At 44.5% G+C, this 19,927-nt stretch overlaps 1 protein-coding gene across 1 annotated transcript in view; it reads left to right on the forward strand.

Moving 5' to 3' along the window:
- The window catches only part of LOC8033168 (elongation of very long chain fatty acids protein 4), a 134,701-nt gene that overhangs the window by 107,288 nt on the left and 7,486 nt on the right, over positions 1 to 19,927 (forward strand). Inside the window, exons 6-8 of the mRNA XM_029989713.3 lie at positions 1,231 to 1,402; positions 3,294 to 3,421; positions 8,239 to 8,388. Coding sequence (XP_029845573.1) covers positions 1,231 to 1,402; positions 3,294 to 3,421; positions 8,239 to 8,388 — 450 coding nt within the window. The remainder of the gene's footprint in view (positions 1 to 1,230; positions 1,403 to 3,293; positions 3,422 to 8,238; positions 8,389 to 19,927) is intronic.

Consider the following 19,927-nt stretch of genomic DNA (forward strand, 5'->3'; position numbering starts at 1 on the left):
AGGAGCGGGAAGCCGACGACGTTGCAGTGGCTGCCGCCGGCGGCCTTTCCAGCATGTTCTGCAGCCTGTTATGGGTGGTTTATTGGCCGCGGCAGCAGAGTGCGGCGGTCCGAGACTGAGTAAACTTTCCGAATTTTATTATTTTTTAAATTATCACGAAATTTCTCTTCGCTCTATCTGCGGGAGCCGCTCACTTTCCTTAGCTAAAAACAGACACAAATGCATTGAAAAAGTGCAAACGGGAATGGGAAATCGTGATCGCTTCGCTGCAGCCGCTATTTCGTTACAGCTGGTCTCGACAGTAGTTAAAAAGATAGGTCACCGAGTGAAGCCAGCAACAGCGGATGCCAATTTCAAGACACCCTTTGCTAAAGTCAACGTAGTGACGCATGCTAAACTCGGGCGGGCCGGTGCGGGGGCGACATTTTGCGTTCGAAGGCGTTTGAGTGCGGAAAAACGTCCTTAAGACACAAAGCGGCTCGTTCCTGCCGCATACAGTTAACACATTTTTCAACATCAATTTCGAAGTTCACACAGCGTGTCCCACCTAAAGTTTTGCGTTTTTGCAGCGTAAAAATAAACTGCGCATTGCCGAAGGCTGCGCCTCCATTCAAATATATATATGCCCAAGTTTCAGAAATGCAATCTTATTCAAAAGAATATTTTTTAATTATTAATGATGAAGCCCTTTTCTTCATCTTAGTGTATATGTGGGCCGGCCGCCATTTTTCTATTTCGAGAGTTTCAGAAAATCACTTATAAATATTGAATAAGGTAACGGCTAATTCTGAAACAATGCCATCTAGTCCGAATGGCGAGTGCTACATTTGGGCCAAGACTAAGCATTCCGCAACGGAAAGTTTCTATTTCCTGTGTATACATTTCGGCGGAACTCCGCCTGGTTAGGTAAGTAATAAGAAAGGTTACTTAGTGCACTCTAACCAATTTCTTCAATGTGCCCGACGTTTCGAAGCCGGCTCGGCTCCCTGTTCACGGGTGACTGGATATGGGCCCAAATGTAGTAATCTCTTTGGGAACCTTTCTTATATTTCTGGTGGAAAAAATATTTTTGAGGAAACTGTATAACGTGACGAGAAAGATCCGTTTGCCTGAATTTTTCTACTTGAAATGGTCGAGAAGAAAAACAGGCGCTTTGTTTTCATTGTGAACACCTCGGGCGCATTTGTAAATCAAAAGTAGGGCAACAATTCAGCTTTTCTGGCATTTCAGATTGCCCGCGCCTTGTGGTGGTACTACATGAGCAAGCTGATCGAACTGATGGACACTGTGTTCTTTGTGCTCCGTAAGAAGGACAACCAGCTGACCTACCTGCACGTCTACCACCACTCCACCATGTTCTTCTTCTGGTGGATCGGAATCCGATGGGTGGCAGGAGGGTCCGGTAAGACGAATGGCTGAATTAATTATGAATCGCGCAATGAACTCTTAGTATTGGGCAGTAGCTTGCGCCGCCTAGTGAGGCTCTCTCGCTTCTACTCGCTCTCTTTTCTGCCTGCGTGATCTTCCCCTGAGCTTGCTAGTCTGCGAATTCTCGCCAGTTTAGTGTTGGGTAGTCCGTTAAAGGCCCATTCACGCAATAACGTTCGACTGCCTCGGGCACGCCCACAACAAACGCTTTATAAGAGCCGTCGGACGTTTTGTCGCATATGAATATGGCGCTTTACGTCAAGGTACGACTGCCAGTTACCAAGACGTCTGTGCTTGAAGTGTGTCAACTAATGCAGGCTTGGCAGACGGCATACGAAGCCCAAACACAAGCTTGCTGTTGTATCTCAACACAGTCGAAGGTGTGACAGCAATTTCATCTTAGTGCCAGGCAAAACTGCTGTCAATGCCTCGTACAAGGCCCGCGCGTCATCAAGAGTGGATGCCCGACCCACGCACCCAAGCACGCTGAAACGCGACGAGAATGCGCAGCGGCTGATGACGTCGCCGCCTGTTGCGCCCATTGTGCACAAAGGCAGCAAGACTCGCACCGCGGCGACGCCGACGCCAACTAGGCTGCGCTGCCTTCATCCACTACTGATGAGGAGGACGGGGCTTGCTTTCTCTTCTCACCTAATCTGCGCTGCAATGCCGAGGCTAGCGTAGCTTCCACTGTGACCATATCCAAACAATCGCGTAATTTTTGGGTGAAATGTGCGCAATCGCAGAGTGCGTGCATTCCGTCAATGACAATATATGTGGACTCTGCGAGTGCGTACACTTCACCATTGATTATCCGGAGAGACCCGTGCTTATTTCGAAATGGCAAGCTGTCAACACAAACTTTGAAAAACAGCGTTTGTGCGAGCAAATGAGGTTTTGGGTCATAACGCGGTTTATATACGCTCGATTAGCATTTAGTTGTGTGAATAGATTGGAGAAAGAATTGCATCTTAAGAGGGTTTTAAAAGTAATGGGTTACATTTTTTTTTAGTATTCAGTACCCTACGCAAATACTCTTTAAAGTTGGACATGAAGTACTCAACTCATGTACTTTTACTCAAACCTAACTTTTGTTTTGTACTTGGTACAGGCCTGTCTGGGGGGAACTTTGGCGAATACCCAGCATCTGGCGGAAGAATGTTCTCATTAACGTATCTTGGCTCCGTGCACCCCAATATCAACGACTGTTTCAGAAGTGCTAAAGCGTTCATTGATGCGATCAAACTTCCCGTTGGGTTCAGAGCAACTGCCCGCAGCGGTGAAAGGTCGAGATCGATCCTCGAGCACTCGGTGCCTGATTTGAAAGTTTTGGCGCTGGTTTCCGCTCCATGCCCAGGAATTCTTGGGTGGCGTGAGCTGGCATGGCGTGGGGTTCGAGTGCGTGCAGTAAAAGCTGGTTAAAATATTTGCGTTTAACAGTGACCGACTGCACTAGGACAGGACACATTGCGGAGTTGACACATTGCGGACACATTGCGGAGTTACGCGGAGTTGAAACGAGGTGGCGCAAGTGTGCAAGTAGCCCTGACTGAAAGTTTTGCACTCTTTGGCAGATCCAATGTACGCACAATATCTAAGAAATACTACATCAGTATTAGGATTATTTCGAGCCTATGGTCAAAGAACGATGAGCAAGAAAAGAATAAACGCACCGGAAGTTCTCGAGGGCTAACTGACAGACGAAGCCAGCGTGTTTCCTTGTGCGGTTCTGAGAGGTCGTAGCGCAGTCAATCACAAGCAAACGCATCTGTTAGGACCAGCCTTGGGTGCTCGGTCTCATGCTCTCGGTCCAGCTCGTGGGGCCATTGGGCGAAGCGTGAGCCCACCCGTGTCCTCCCACGCAGCGGCGCCCGGGCCGAGCATCAACTCCTTGGTCCACGTGCTCATGTACTCCTACTACGGCCTCACGGCCCTGGGACCCGCCGTGCAGAAGTACCTCTGGTGGAAGAAGCACCTCACCCTCATCCAGCTGGTAAGCACCATGCCCACGTGCCAGGTCTCTCCGTCAGAGACACCATAGTCCTTCACGTTGCAACGCGAGAGTGAGTCTTGTCGACGCTTCGACCGCTTCTTGTCACGATTGGAGGCAGCTCTGCATCGGGAACGGACAAACAAGATGAGGCGCACCAGCCACGTGTGCCAGTCCATTCTGTGGCACTCTTATACGACTCACGCTTGGCGTTTATTACCGACCGAGTATCCAGTACCGGCAATCATCGTCATGTGAACTCGCCAGACGAGCAAGTTGCGAGAAAAAACAGCAAAGCCAACTTGCTTGCTGGATTCAGATCGAGTCACTAGGTTCAGTTGAGTGCTGCCCAGACCTCTTCAAGGGCCAGCCGTGGTACTCGTGCACCGGGGGCATTGCTCGGAGCCGTCATGAGCAGCGACTACTTTCTCCCCAAACTTGGAATCATCCGGCCTGGTGCCAGGCGATGCCCGTGCGGGCGTCAGAAGAAGAAAAATGGAAAAGTAGAAGGCCATTTCACGCCCAACAATTCGAGCCTAAATTCAACCCTCGTGGATTCCATCTGAAACTTTGTACATGTTATTCGTGACGTACCTTTCCCAGGTTATATTTGCTATAACTTTTTTTTTTTTTTCATGAAACCTCGAATTTCGCCGAAAACAGGTAGAAAGCCAATTTGTATAGGAAAATTTCAAACGAGACTGTGACATCAATATATTCTTCTAAATTATCCAAAATGGTTTCTCCAACATTTCCGAGTGTTTTTAAGGAGGCAGATGCGTTAAAAATGTCATAATATTCGCCTTTTATTTTCAAAAACACACGACTATATTAAGACTTAAAACTTACGTGAGCTACTACTAAGAGGGAAAAACTATATTTTTGGAAAGTTTTGATGATAAATAAGTCATTATGTTTCCTAAATTAGATGGACAATGCAAAAGACTCAATTAAACAAAAATAAAATGGATAAACGTGGTCGGTCTAGAAATATATACTCGAGGGTTATAGTCTAAAATTCACACAACAAACGTGCAAAGTTAGGAAAAAGTTTCTTTTTCATACTCGAAAAATAATTCTTGACAGTCTAGTGACCATTTCTAATTTTTACGAAAAAAAAAATATTTTGTACACTTGCCCATCCGAACAAAACAGAAATTTGTTTCGTAAAAAAAAAATGTTTCTTTGCGGAAAAAATTTGGAAGCACACTCTCAGTGCGAAACACTCTCCGCAAGTTTGCCATTTCGGGCGCCTCTCTCTCTCTCAAAAAAAAAAAAAAAAGTTTTGGCAACGGGTTTAGAACTATTTACTCAGAAACTACGTATAATGAAGATTGACAAAATATTTATCATTTAGTATCGACAATGTTAATTTCCAGAGAAAAATCACAAACATAGACAATTCTGAAAAAAAAAAAAATATATATATATATATATATATATATATTTTTTTTTTCTTTCGAATTTATAAATACCAGAACTTGTAGACTTTGCCAGCGTGTTGTTCTGAGTCTTGTCGATACTGGCGCTAAATATTGTTGTCCTGTGTACCGGAACAAATATTTGACAAATTCTCAAATGAGGTCATATTAATAACTGAGAATTACTTCGAAACTCAATTTTTTTTTTTAAAGGCCATCTTTGATTTTTTTTTTTTAACATTAACAGCGCAAGATCAATCACACACACCGACATCGGTGTGTGTGTGAACATCTTGTGCAGTTAACCTTAAAATATGAATCACCAACTCGCCCAAGTTTACATTTTACCAATGATAGGTACTAATAGAATTTGCACCAAAAAATGTCGAATTATCTTCTTTTTTTTGTATTTGAAGTTATCAAGCTAGAAATATGACCAAATTGAGGCTACCGCGGTACCGTGAATGGGGCGTGTAGATGGACAAAGCTAAGGACAACAAACGCAGTGCAACTCCGTGGTGTGAAACGGTTCCGAGTTTGTATTATCCGTCTGAAGGCGACTGCGCACGGAGGGAAGAAACCCTCGGGCCCGGCCGACGTCGCCCCGCTGTTTCCATCAACGCGCGCCGGAGAGCCAGGTGGAGCGCGCTAGGGGGCCTCGACGTCTTGTCGTCTACGGTGTTGCCATTTTTTTGTAAAACACGGTGCCTACACCACGCGCTCACAGTAAAAATTTAAAACCGCCGTCCGCCTCCGCACCGTCAATTTGTCTCTTCCTGACCACCCTCGAGCATTTTTGCACCTTGTAAAAATAATAAATTCGTCATCTATGGGTGTCTGCACGCCCCATTCACGGTGGTGCGGTAGGCTCAAATCGGCCATATTTCTAGCTTTATAACTTGAAATACACAAAAATAATGCAACATGTTTTTGCAAATGCAGTTAGTACCTTTGATCAGCCTTAAAGTGGAAGAGTTAAACAATCGATGATGGAGTTTTATTTTTTTTAATTGGGTTTCAAAATAACTTGTAATTATTAAAATGGCCCTATTTGAGCGTTTCTCATAAATTTATTTTGCTGGCCAGGATAACCATATTTAGCGCCAATATTAACACTATACACACTATACAGGACAATACGCTGGCAAAGTTTGAAAGCTCTGGTGTTTAGAAATACGGAGAAAAACAATGTAAACATTTTCCCGGAATATCTCTAGTTTGCGATTTTTTCCTATAAATTCACAAAGTCGATACTTAATTATAAATATCTTGAGTCAATCCTCCTTATGAGTAGTTTGTGAGTAAATATCTCTAGGCCGGGAACCACAACAGTGTTTTTTGTGAGCGGCACCCGAAATGCCAACTTCGCGCAATTCGCAGAAAGCGCTTCGGGCTGAGAGCGTGCTTCTAATTTTTTTCCGCAAAGGCAAAATTGTTTTTTGCAAAACAGATTTCGGTTTTGTTCCGATAGGTATTGAGCCTTCAAGATATATATTTGTTCGTAAAAGAGTAAAAATTGTCACCGGACGTGGTCGGCCGAACTTTTCTGAAAACACCCAGTACTGAAAATGTTGCAAATATATATTAAATTTTCAAAGCGACAACCATAAGGTGTTAGGTATAAAACTACATACTTTACGCCTATATGTAGCTTGTAACTAAGACAAGAAACGAGCAAATATAATGCACGTATGACTTAGTGAGGCCATGCGCACAATGCCTCGCTGACGCACGCCTTCCTTTCACAGTGCGACCGCGGTTGATGCAACATGCTATCCCAGAGTCACTAGCCAATCCAGCACCACGTGACATCCAGCTCGCGAAGTGCAAGGCGAAACCGGAAAATCCCATCCTCTCTGTGCTGGATGATTGACTGGTGGCTTGTAGCGACCGCTCAGAACATCTCGGCTATTCAGTCGCCCAATCCTTGTTGTGTGTCTGCATATTTCCCCGGCTATTGCATCTCCTGACACGAGTGTGAAGACTATATGTACTCATGGCTATATTTCACCATAAATGCGAGGGTAGCCGAAGACACGAGCGCACTGTTTCTATAATCTATGGCTTGTATTGACGTCAAACCAGGGAAGCCAAATCAGTGCTGTAAGCTGAAGTCCCTGGAACAAATTAACGCCTTGGCACTTCTTAGAAGTACCGACAACCATGTAAAGTTAAAGTTCTTCGCGCGGCAGCGAGACACAGCTCCATGACATGACTACGTCATACATGCGTTGCTTCACATTGGTCCTATTTTTGTGTGGTGCGGCAGACAGAAATTGCACACAGAGCATTTTCCGGCGAAACGGAAAAGTTGCTCTCGGAGGAGTCAAGCGAAGGACCCGTGCCGCGAGTCCATGCAAGCTCCTGAAAACACCACCAACAAATGCTCTGGCTTGTAGCATTTGGGGCTCGTGTCGCCATCTCGTCGAACCCATTGAAAATATATAACAAAAAGTGCCCTGTCAAAATTATTTACACAAATACAGAAATACCGAGACGTCTTTCCGTCAGGCTCTCAAAATTAAGGTAGTTGACACCTGTAGTAAGTATTATCATTCGCTGTGTCACTTGTATCATCTAAATAATTTAAATGTCAAAATAGCCTCACAATTTTATTAAAAAAGCCTCCGGTGTCCTCAGGGGAAAAATCGAGGGTCGCACGACCTTTATTACATCTTTACAATGAACGTCAAAGAATCAATACATTCCTGAAACTAGGGTTGGATCGTGAAATTGGCCCATTTAGTGACGAGCGGGTGAATACCCCTTGACATCATTCGATGGTAATTATACTTTTGCCGCGTAGCAGAGGTGAGCAATCACTTTTTAAATACTGCATTTTACGCGTTGTAGGACTCGTTTTGCTTTTTTACTTTGAACTGGTTTGCGCGACTAAAATTTTATCGGTTAAGTTAGTACCCGAACGAAGCACTTCCCAACACACTAGTAACTTTAAACATATACACTTTCAATTCTAAAAAAGAAAAAAAAAAAACTGGCGATTGCTTTTCTTTTTTTTGTTTAGAATGTCGCGCAGTGTACCTTCCTAAATAAATGGTTAAATTTGAATATTTCGCACAGCCTAGTGCAGGTTACTACAATAAATTTTATTCGTTATACAAAAAGCGACGGTTTTGGGTGAGCTTTTCTCCGGTGATATTTTATCCAGAGAGCTTTTCTCCGTCAGCCGCAAACTTCGAGTGGTATGTTTATTGCTTTGAAAGATGGATGGGCCAGCCTGGTCAACATTGTCTGGAACACCCGTGCGACTGCCTGTCCTCTAGAACGCTTTTTCGAGTGCCTCGTCCAAGCGTGACGATCCTGAAGACCACCGGCTCGACTAGAAGGCGAGCGGGTCTGACGCACGCCAGTGACACGACGTCCCCTCATGCATTGCAGGTCCAATTCTGCGTGGGGCTGGGCTTCGGCATCAACGCCATCTTCAGCGGCTGCAAGTTCACCCGCTGGATGCAGTACGCCTTCATCGTGTACGCCTTCTCGTTCCTCGTGCTCTTCGGCAACTTCTACGTTCACGCTTACAGGAGCAGGGTAGGTAACCGACGCGTCGTTCGGGAAATCGTCGTCGAGACGAGGACGCACTCGAGGCGGGGAGGGCAACAATTGGCACCGCTTCAGAGTGTAACGGCCCTTGAACCGTCTTGTTGCTTCAAATAATGCCTCTCTGAAGCCTACCGCGCTCCAGATTAGTTCAAAAAGGTTTGCGACAAAGAAAAATGATATCGACTGAGCGTTCTGACGCCGTACCAAAGCTCAGAAAGTCGCATTTTCGAGTAGTAGAATGAGCGCGGAAGAGATCTACCCCAGCGATAGCGTTTTTTTGCCAATTTTGAATCTGACGCTGACTAGCGCCACCTGGGTGTGTAGGGGCGCAATTTAGTAATAAATAAGGTAAGGGCGCAACATTTAGTCCCAGTGGCCTAAATGCAAGGGTGCAAAAGCTAGTCTTCTGGGTTCAACTTTGAGGGACTAACGTTAGGGGAGCAAAGGTTGCTCCGGATACAGTTGCTCCCCCAGGGGACTAATGGTTGTGGCAGCGTATTTGCTCCCTTGAGAGAGCAAGTCACGCTCCCTTTTTTCTCAGAGTGTATCACCAATGGCGACCGCTCTGCGCTGAGCAACAAAATGGTGGAGCCCACGAAACAATCTCTGAGTGGATTGATTGATTGGGTATTCGCTTATTAAAAGGATCGAAGGCCTATGGCTTAATTGTCCCGAGGCAGGGGGGGAGTATGGCTTAAGGCTGAAAGGGATGGGGGTGGGGTTCTAATTATCGTTTCATCATATGAAATGGTGGAACCCGCTCCAGATATAGTATATCAGGGAACTCAGAATTTCTTTTTAGAGCGACAGTGTTTAGGAGCTCGTGTTGCAGAAAATATGGGTTGGCGTCGGTGGGACCAAAAAATCTCATAATGCACGTGCCCGGCCACGTGTGACGTCGCACGTGACGTCACTCGTGGCTGCGCGCGTTGCATTATGATATTTCCCCGCTAAAATCGGCGAAAGAATGTTCCCACCAATTTAGCGGAAAGTTGTTCCGTGAAATTTAGCGGAACTTTTTCCGCCAACTCTAGCGAAAAATGTTTCCGCCAAATTTAGCGAAAATTTTTCCTGCCAAATTTAGCGGGTCGTTAGTCATGACGTCAAAGCTACGTGTGACCTGATGTGAGACGTGACGGCACTGACTAGACCACGCACACAGTCTTGCACGGCTTGGCAACGAGCACGCGTTTATATGAGAGGGTTTTACGAACGGGACCCTATAACGCTATCGCGTTCCACTCTTAAAGGCTAAGCTCAAAGGCCAGTTCACACATGCGGCGGAGCTCTACAAGCATAGCGCTGACCTCGCGCTAAGCGCGTGCTGACGGGAGCGTTCGCCACCTTTGAATCGCACCGTCAAAACTGCTGCTCATGGCAGTCGATACGTAGCTGACGACATATGAGCAACCCTGCACCAGCGTTTCGCTGCATGTGTGAACAGGCCTTTAAAAACCCCGAAGATTTTTTGTTTGATTTTTATTGTGCTTGGCCTGTCCTTTGGGAGGGGTACAGTCTTGCAGCTGCTTCGGTCTTGACCCGCTTGATAGCGACTCCCACGTGTCACAGAAGTCCTCTAGGCCCTTGCAGTTCGAAAGCATATGTCATCGTGAATAACGCTTCCGTGGAGCGTGCCTTGCACACAGGATCAATGTCCACCTGTCCGTCTCTCTTTGCAAAAAAGCTGCTTTCCGCATGATGGTGTAAAGGGTGTACCGGTCCTGATTCTTCTTAGTCCCAGAGTCTCCTGCCTCTTGCATCCTGTGGGATGGCGTCGATACTCTCAGTCTACGCCTTGGACCCTAATACAGGAAACTCCAGAGGGAAATTTGGGAGGGAAATAGGAAAGCGATCCTCGCGTCTGGGAGTGGAGAACTAAACATTCTCACCGGAAATGTATAGCAAGTAGGTCTGATTCAGTAGCGAAACTGATAATCGATAAAATATTTCTTCATTTGATGGAGCAAAAGCTAGTGATATCGGACGCCTTGGTCTTTTTATGTAAGAATGCAGTGTGCTGTATACACCTGTCAGGATTTAGGGAGCGATTTTGTGCAATCTAAGTCACAATTAATCCATTTTTACCGAGACTTGTCTTATTATATGTGTTTGGCTCCAAACAACCATAATTGACATTAAGTATAGTTTTTTTTTTTTTATGAGATCGACATGGAAATTGATTGAACGACTGCAAGTGTATATTATTGATAATGATGTGCTTTTGTGTTTACACATATGAATGACTTCAAGTAGCTATTCTTGGTTATTAGCACCTATATTTGACCAGATTGACTTCAAAAGGACGTCAAGGGCTAGTGATGAGATAATTGACAATTCTGTGTTCTTTCGGTGTTAATGAAAGGGTATCGCTCCAATTGGCTATTCTTCGGTATAATCACCAAGTTTTAAATAGATTTGCTTGGTATAACGACAGATGGCTATTAGTGACTGGTATTGATCACTATGAGCTATTTTTGTGTTTATCGACTAAATTTCTGACCAGATTTTAGTCTATCTCTTTAAATTAAAAAGGTACAACGGTGTCTGTGTCGTATGACGACTCAATAGAAGTAAGAGAAAAGCACCGCTATCTTTGGGCATACGCAAAAGCTAGAATGGAAGAAGCTATCAGCAATGTAAATCTAACGGATGATAAGCTTGTAATTAATGGGAAGATGTTTACTTGGAATAGTGAAAGAGAGGAGGTTGTACCTGTGCAACGTAACTGACGTCCAACAAATTTAAAAGAAAGCGGTGCAAAAGAATTATCCGGTTTAACCCTATCTGTTCAAGCCGATATTATTCTTGGGACTGAATCATGGCTTGACGTACGACTCTATCTTAGATCATGAAGTATTCCCTAGAGGCTTTATCGTCTACAGAAAGGATAGGTCATTACACGGGGTAGTGTTATTTCTGTTAGTTAACAATAATTTGCAAAGTCACCATCTCGTTATAGCTGAAAATTTAGAATCAGTGTGGCGTCGGATGAGGCTGCCAAATAGGCATCCTGCGTTGCCCAGGAGGCGCTGCGAAAAATGACTTGTTAGGACTTGTTTTGGGTAGTACAAACTTGAGCGACTCAAACTGCGACACATATAGAAGCTTGCCTGCTCTCGCGTGGAACACGATAACGAGGAATATAGAAAAAAACGAAAAATTTTAACGCCGTCGAAGCACAGGCCAAAGCTAGGACGATAAGAGCGTGAACCAAGAAACGCCAAATCACGCGTCCCAAAGAAACATAAAGGGGAAGAAAAAACAAAAACGTCGCGACGCCAGATGCTTTAACGTTACCACTTAGAGATACGAGACGCGTACCCTAGCGGTGGTGGAATGAATTCTGAACTTTCGATTCTCTTGCGGCGTTGAATTTAGCGGATTTTGGACGCCTAAAGGTGTTTTTCCGCTCTTCTGCACTGCACAGAACGAATAAAATCACGGCGAAGACGCCACAAAAGTGGGAGTCCCAACCAGGTGAGCTTGTACTACCCAAAACGAGGGCGCCACAGTTTGTTCAAAGCTTCAGCGCAGGAGGCCCATAACCATGGGCGTACCAACCGGGGGGGCAAGGGGGGCACTTGCCCCCCCCAGTTCTCAGAGTGGGGGGGCAAGGCATGCGTTTTGCCCCCCCCTGAAACGGCCGCCACTGGGCAGAGCAGACACAGGCCGGCGGCGCCCAAGGAATACCAAGGGCACTGCCCCCCGACCCGCGCGGGCATATTTTTAACGCGCAGGCGATACAAACCCTAGCAACGGTGCTCACGCACGCCGGATTGGCTGGTTTGTGGAGCCTTGCCCCACGAACAAGGCTACACGGTAACCTAACGGAATCCATCCGCGAGACATGGGCCGGACGGGCCGTCCAGACCAGGACGTAGGCCCTTACACAAAATAAAGTTTTGCTTGCTTGCTTGGAGATAGGCGCTGCCGCCGTCAACATAGGCAGCGGATGCAATGCGAGTTTCCGAAGAGGTAGCGTAACTTAGTGGTGAGATGTCTGCCTCATACGTGTCAGACCCGGGTTCTATTTATGGTGTGGGCCGGCTTACTTCTTTTTATTTTTTTTCTCGAAAATTTTGTTTTGTCGAGGCATTTGGCGATATTTACATTTCTTTTTTACCATTAACACTAAAAAAACGAATGTTGTTGACGAAACATCGCTAAACTAAATCGTATCGACTCTATTTACGGAAGTGCATGGGGGGCAGCGGGGCTTGGGTTGCCGACCGGACGCCGCAAAGCGGCGTGTACGGGGGGTGGGGGGGCTAGGTGGGTTAATAGATTTGTAATTAGCAGCCGCACACCGTCACCGCGAAGCGGCGTGAACGAAGGCGCGGGGGTGGGTTAACGCGCTTCGAGTGATACACGAGCAGCCCATCCGGCGTGAGCGTCGTTGTTAGGGGTTCTATCGCCTACACCGTAAAAGGAGCAGTGTGTGCACCTCCTGTAGTGGGCAAGAATTCCTACATTGGAGAGAAGCGGGGACAAGCCCTTTCTTCAAATGCGTCAAGTCTCCTTGAGCTTCGGAACACAAAGAAACGCCACTATTCGGAGCTAATCCCACAGTTACTCGACCTCTCTTGCGTCGTGTCTGTTCGCTCCCCGCGCCTCGTAGCAGTGTTGTTGCAGTGGGGGGGCTCGTTAAAATTTTGGAGTTTTTTGGACTATCTAAATCACTTTCTTCCTTCCCATCCCCCCCTTTTCTACTCCGCATGCTTCCCCCTCTGCAAATATCAGCTGACCTTCCGACATCTTTTCTGTGTTGATAGGCAAAACAACCACTAAAATTAGAAAGTAATTTGTAATTTGAGTGGAAGTCACTCGGAAAAGTAGTTAAAGTAAACTACGAATTACTAGAATATAAATGTAATTAAAAGTTACTAAACTACCCAGAAAAGTAGTTAAACTACAGTAACTTGAGTAAAGTAGTTGAACTACGTACAAGTCTGGCCCGGCAGGCGCTCTGCGTAAGGGTTTTCACCTATCTGCCTAGCCCCGCACACCATCACATGGGCCAAGAAAGGTGTAGTTTTACTGCAGAGGAGAAATCAGCAGGGTCCAAGATGGTGACAATGGAGGATGGGGGACTGTTCCAGTGGCTGATGGCTTGAGAAAGGAATGACCAATTGAAAGCGTTAGTAGAGTCAGAAATGTGCTTGATGGTGCAGACGTTGTTGAGGCGAGAAGATGTTCGGTCGGGGGGTAATAACAAAGTGGTTTTGAGGTCGGGAATGTGGTAGTAGATTTTGTGAATAAAGCACAGCTGAGAGACTTTTCTGCGAAGCTGCAAAGAGGACATGGTTAGTTCAGTTTTTAGCGCTGAGACACTGAAAAAAAAAGTATAAGTGGACGAAATGAAGCGAGCAGCTCTGTTCTGAACTGCCTCTACAGGGTATTGATGAGGTACAGTCGATGGGTATTCCAGATGGTTGAAGCATATTCTATTTTTGGTCTGACGTACGTGTCCAAGGTTAGCTTACGAACAAAGGGTGGAGCCCTTTTTAAGTTACGTCTGCTTAGTCCAAGAGTTCCAGATGAATCGGCAGTAATGACTTCAATGTGGTTATTTTAGGGAAGGTCAGATGTTAGTCTTACACCAAGGTATTTATACACAGTAGCGGTCTCAATCAGATCGGAGTACAAGAAGTAATTAAATGACAGTGTTTGTTTTTTTTCTTGGTGAAGTGGATTAGTTTGCGTTTATACTTGTTTAATGACATAATTCACTCTTTCCACCAATTGTTAATTTTCTCTAGATCTTCCTGAAGCTGGTTATTATTTTGCACACAAGTTACTTTGTTATGGATGACGCAGTCGTCGGCGAAAAAGCGGTTTTTTGAAGAAATCCTAATGGGGATGTCATTAATAAATATTAAAAACAGTAAGGGCCCAAGTACGATCCCCAGGGGAACACCAGGAGATACATTTATTAAGGAAGATTCATGATCATCATGGACGTGACCTGTACACGGGAAAAAAGAAAGTCGCGAATCTATGCAAACGGTTATTTGGTCGAGGCAAAAAGATGATAGCTTAGAAAGAAGGCGTTGATAAAAAACACGGCCGAACGCTTTGGAAAAAAAAAAAACTGCGTCAGTTTTTTTATTTTAAGGTTCAAGGTTAGTGTGCAAGTCATGGATGAAGTCGCAGAGTTGTGTTTCGCAGGAAAGTACAGTCTCCGGCGATATGAAAGACCCACTGGGAGCGCGTGGCCGAGGCGGTGGCTGGTGGGGGCGCTGCGAGCGCTCCGGGCAGTTCCATTCTGCTTCGAGGGGAGGACGCTCATTCGGCACTCGGCACAAACTGATAAGCGTGTTTCGCTTTATCTGAGCCCGAGTGAGCGTCCTCCCCTCGAAGCAGAATGGAATTGCCCGGAGGGCTCGCAGCGCCCCCGCCAGCCACCGCCTCGGCCACGCGCTCCCAGTGGGTCTTTCATATTGCCGGAGAGTGTACCTTTTTGAAAACCGTGCTGCTGTTTAAAGAAAAGAAATGGGATGATAGGTGCCTCATGATATTGGAGTAGAGGATATGCTCAAGTAGTTTGCAAGAAATTGAAGTCAATGAATTAGGGCGATAATTAGATGCGGAAGAGCGGCTGCCCTGTTTAAAGACTGGGAATTACCCTTCCCACCTTTTGGTCAGATGGAAGGCACCTTTGAGATAAGGACTGAATAAAGATAAGTTTTAAATACTCACTCGAAATAACACTGGTGTTTCTTTTAAATTTTAGAGTTGATGTTATCGGTTCCAGCGGACGAAGTAAGTTTTAGTTTATCAATCAATGTTATAATACCGGCGGAGTTAACGTTAATAGGATGCATGCGCTCGTAAAGCTCTTCAGGGAGAGTGGGGACGGAGTCCAAGCACTCGTTAGTAAACACTGATGAAAAATATTCGTTAAACACAGAACTATCATGGTCGACGTTGCACATCCGACCATTCCTAACTCTCCCCATCTTCCTAAACGTCCGTGTGTGTCCGAACACCAGAAACCGGAATTTTAAAGGTTAAAAACGGCACGTTGCGAATATGGAACGCGCACTTTCATGCAAAGCTGACGTCAAGTGACTCAAATCGAAAAACATGCATATTTACAATATTGTTATCTCTTCTGGTGAAGGCTCAGCAACCGTTGCATCCGTTTTCGCGCACGAAACGGCGACTACCAGAGAAAGTAAGAACGCAGTGATTGCCTTTATTTTAAGAATGTAAACACACTTGCAGGCGTGCGCTGATGAAGCCTCAAAATCAAAGCTCTCGTAGTGTGATTCGTGACTGTGCCGGCTACTACCCAACCTCGTTGTCACGCCACTTTCTGGAAGCATACACCAAAATTACAAGTAAACACACAAAAGCGACATCGATACAATTATCTTCTAGAATATCACCTTATTTAGTCATAACTCTTTCAATAGGCACTACAAGTTGTATTTATTTTAAGAAGAAGAAGCAAAATTTTTTTCGTGAGAAAAAACAAAATATCAATGTTAAGTCTGGTAAAGTTGTAATTTTGCCGAATCATTGCCAAGTCTTTAGAAAAGTTGGACAAAAGTTGCGCCGAATTTTCGATTTGGGGGGGGGGGGGGGGGGGGTCTGGTTTGCCCCCCCACTCAAAAACAAGTTGGTACGCCACTGCCCATAACCTATGTTTTACCGTAAGAGCTTTCTACAGGCCCCCGAAATTCCGATTCTGCTTATACAGACACCCAAAACGAAATAGTTTCTAGTGTTACCAATAAATGTGTGGTACTTGGTGGCGATTTTAATCTGCCAGACTTCACATGGGAGTGATGACGGGTGTGTCTGTAAAACAATGACTCGACTTAATATTGATATGAAGTGTATGGTTGATAGTCTAGGTTTTACCCAGCATCTACTTGTACCTTCGCGCGGACACAACATACTCGACTTGTTGTGTAATCATCCCGACAGCACAAGCGACCATGGCGCTGTAGTCGCGGCGCTTCGTTTTCAATCTGCACGCATAAAGTTGACTACAAATAGAAAGGTGTTTTTGTATGAAAATGGAAATTAAGAGGGCATTAGTTCCGAGCTTTCTAGTGGCTTTCTTTCGTTTGGATGCGTTGCTGAAGAAACAGATGTGCACAGCACATGGTTACTGTTTAGGAAGAGTGTGATAAAACTAACAGAGAAATACATTTCATGTACTGATACATCCAAATTAAAAAATTGAGCAAAACCATGGATCAACGGAAGTGTTCTACGATTAACAAAAAAACGAAAGCGTGCTTAAGCACGGTACAACAAAAAAAAGTCAGCAGTAAATCACGGGAAACTGAAAGAACTGACGACGAAGTACGAAGCCACCGTGAAGAAAGCAAAAGGCGATTGCCTACAGCGGCTCGAAGACGGAATGAAAAATAACAATAAGCTGTTCTAAAAGTTTATGTAACGTTGCGGGTGGGACCAGATGGGAATACCTGATTTATTAGTAAATACCGAACTAATTACAGATGCCCGTCAAAAAGCTTGCATCTTTAATGAATGTTTTCAATAGTTTTTGTTTTTGCCTGCGAACAATATAGCGCCACTAACGCTTACAAACAGCTACGATGATATGCCTCCAGGTGAGGTTGGTGTGGACGGAGCCTTAAAGCTAATAAAACATTTAGACGAAACTAAAGCGATCGGCCCAGGTCAAATTTCGCCTAGGGTTCTGAAGCGCTGTGCTCATGCCCCATATCTTTTTATAATCGTCAACCAGTCTTTGCTTGAGGGGTCATTACCAAATAATTGGAGGGTAGCTCATGTAATACCAGTACACAAGAAGGAACCCCCAAAAGATGTCACAAATTACAGGCCAATTTCTTTAACAACAATTTGTTGCAAACTACTTGAGCACATTTTGTATAGCCAGATACTGTAGCATTTTAGTTACCATAATTTTTTCATGGATTCTCAGCATGAATTTAGGTGGGATTATTCTTGTATCACGCAACTAACCGAGCTCTATCATGTTCTTGTCATGTCCGTAAATAAAGGTGGACAGACTGATTGTGTTTTTCTTGATTACAAGAAGGCGTTTGACAGAGTGTCGCACTCGTAATTGCTTGACAAATTGAATTCTTTGAAAATAGATATTACCACACTAAAATGGGTTCAGTCATACTTGAGTGCGCGTCAACAATGTGTGGTTTTAAACGGCGAGGCGTCTCATTTTGTTGAAGTTACGTCTGGTGTGCCACAGGGGTCGGTTCCGGGGCCACTGTTGTTCTAATATTTATCAACGATATTCATGTGACTGTAACTTCCCAGCTGAGATTATTTGCAGATGACTGCGCTGTGTATACGCGTATAAAGAACGGGGAGGGTTCCGGACAACTGCAGGCTGACCTTGATCCAAAAGAACATTGGTGCGGTGAATGGGGGATGCAACTTAACGTAAAGAAATGTGCTCATGTTAGGTTCACACGTTAAAAAAATTGAGACAGTATTATTTAAGCAATTAACTAGTAACGAATGAGAATAAAGTAAAATACCCTTTAGTCATTTTGTCATCCGACTGCACGTGGGATTCGCAGATATATGATGGATTCTCAGCATGAATTTAGGAGGGATTAGAGACCCGCCCTCATAATGATGTCATTATGAGGGCGGGTCGCGCACTTGGCTTTGTCCAAAGAAACCTAAAAACGCTACTCAAGAAATAAAAGAACTAGCATATCTTGCCTATGTAAGGCCACTTCTAGAATACGCATGCACTGTGTGGGACCCTTCCAAAAAAAAAAAAATCGCATTGACGGCTTGGAAAAAATAAAAAATTGTGCCGCACGCTTCGACCTGGGCAGTATAGGATAGTCGTCATTGGATCTTCGGCGAAAAAAATTACGGTTCAAATTTTTATACATCTATCATGAAGCTACTGGTATTAATAGCTCATCATACCTCTTAAAACCAAATTATTTTTCCAAACGTAATGATCGTTCAGCGCGATTCTAGCCAGACACAAGGATAAGACGGTCAGGGAAATAATAGAAGGAGACTTGATAAAACAGTCTGGAGCACAGTGTGTCAGCGTTGCCTCCATTGACCTGTTAGACAAAGAGATAGCGTTTTTGCGAGCGACGGTGAGGCCCGGGATTGGCTGAGGTGAAGCGGTGTGAGTGTATATATGTCCCCCCTATTGTTCAAAAATAAACAGTTGAAGTAGCGCTCCGTGTTGGCTGTCTCCCTTTTGTCCTCGTCTTAAGCGCCATCATGACGTCAACGTAATCATCGTGTGCACAAGATACGCGAATACTGTACTAGGACGGAGCTCTGCAAAATTTCGTTTTTTGTGGTGACGGTCAAGGACTGGAACGCTTTACAGGAATGTATAGTTTGTGCTGTCAAATGCTGAGACGTTCTTTTCTTTTTTATTCGCCCCCTGCAATAATGCCTTCTAGGCGCTGCAGGAGTTCTCCGAATAAAGAATAAAGAATAAACGGCTACCAATGGCTAGTAGTGAGTGTACCTCATGATACTCTGATATTTCAGGGTTTATGAATGGGAATGATTTCAAGTGGCTATTATTGGTTATAAACATCTCTTTTTTATGAGATTGCTTGGAATGGCTAGAAATGGCTATTAGTGACTAGCATTGATAATGATGGCCTATGTTTGTGTCTATGAACTGGAATAGGCTTCAACGGCTATGTTTGACTATTAACATTTATTTTGACCACATTGGCTTCAAATGGCTACCAATGGCTATTTATTCTGTGCTATTTCGGTATTTATGCTTTAGAATGGCTTCAAATGGCTATTAATGACTATCAGTGACTATTTTTGACTAAATCGTTCGAACTGACTGCAAAAGCTATTAGTGATTTTTACTGATAAATATGTGGTGTCTCTGTCTTTACGAATGGGAATGACTTCATGTGGCGATTGTTGGCTATTTGCGCCTCACATTTTACCATATTGGCTTCAAATAGCTACCAACTGGTATTAATGATAGACATTTGTAGCCATTATTGCCATATAAGAGTCGCATCATTCTTAAACATTTTAAGCCGATTTTGTTCGTAATATATGCGAATGACCAACAATGGCGAGTTAAAGCTATTCTCATTCGTAAGTACAAAATAGGAGAGCGCTGCGATCAATAAGCACTAAGAGCTTTTTGTAGCCAAATCAAGACACCCAGGTCGAGAATAGACGCTTGTAGCCAATCACTGCCATTTGAAATCAATCAAATTCATAAACCCACCACCTGCATAAATTCTCAATAATAGCCACTATTAGCCTCATATAGCCATCTGAAGCAGATCTGACAAGGAACAGCGGCCATTAAGCAATAATAGTCACGTCAATTCTGTATTCAGAACGATGCAAATCGCACAACGTTTTCAATATTAGTCGCTAGTCTCCAGTTTCAAGCAATTTCAGCCGATTTTATTAAGGATTGATGCCTAAAGCCAACATTGTTTAAAGGGGCCGTCCAATGACTCTTGAACTGCTTTTAAATTTGCGCTGAAACGATATTTCATCGAACGTAGGAACATGGGAAAAAAATGTCTTT

The sequence above is a fragment of the Ixodes scapularis genome, unplaced genomic scaffold (assembly GCF_016920785.2).
Source record: "Ixodes scapularis isolate PalLabHiFi unplaced genomic scaffold, ASM1692078v2 PGA_scaffold7__128_contigs__length_106722199, whole genome shotgun sequence".
NCBI lineage: Eukaryota > Metazoa > Arthropoda > Arachnida > Ixodida > Ixodidae > Ixodes > Ixodes scapularis.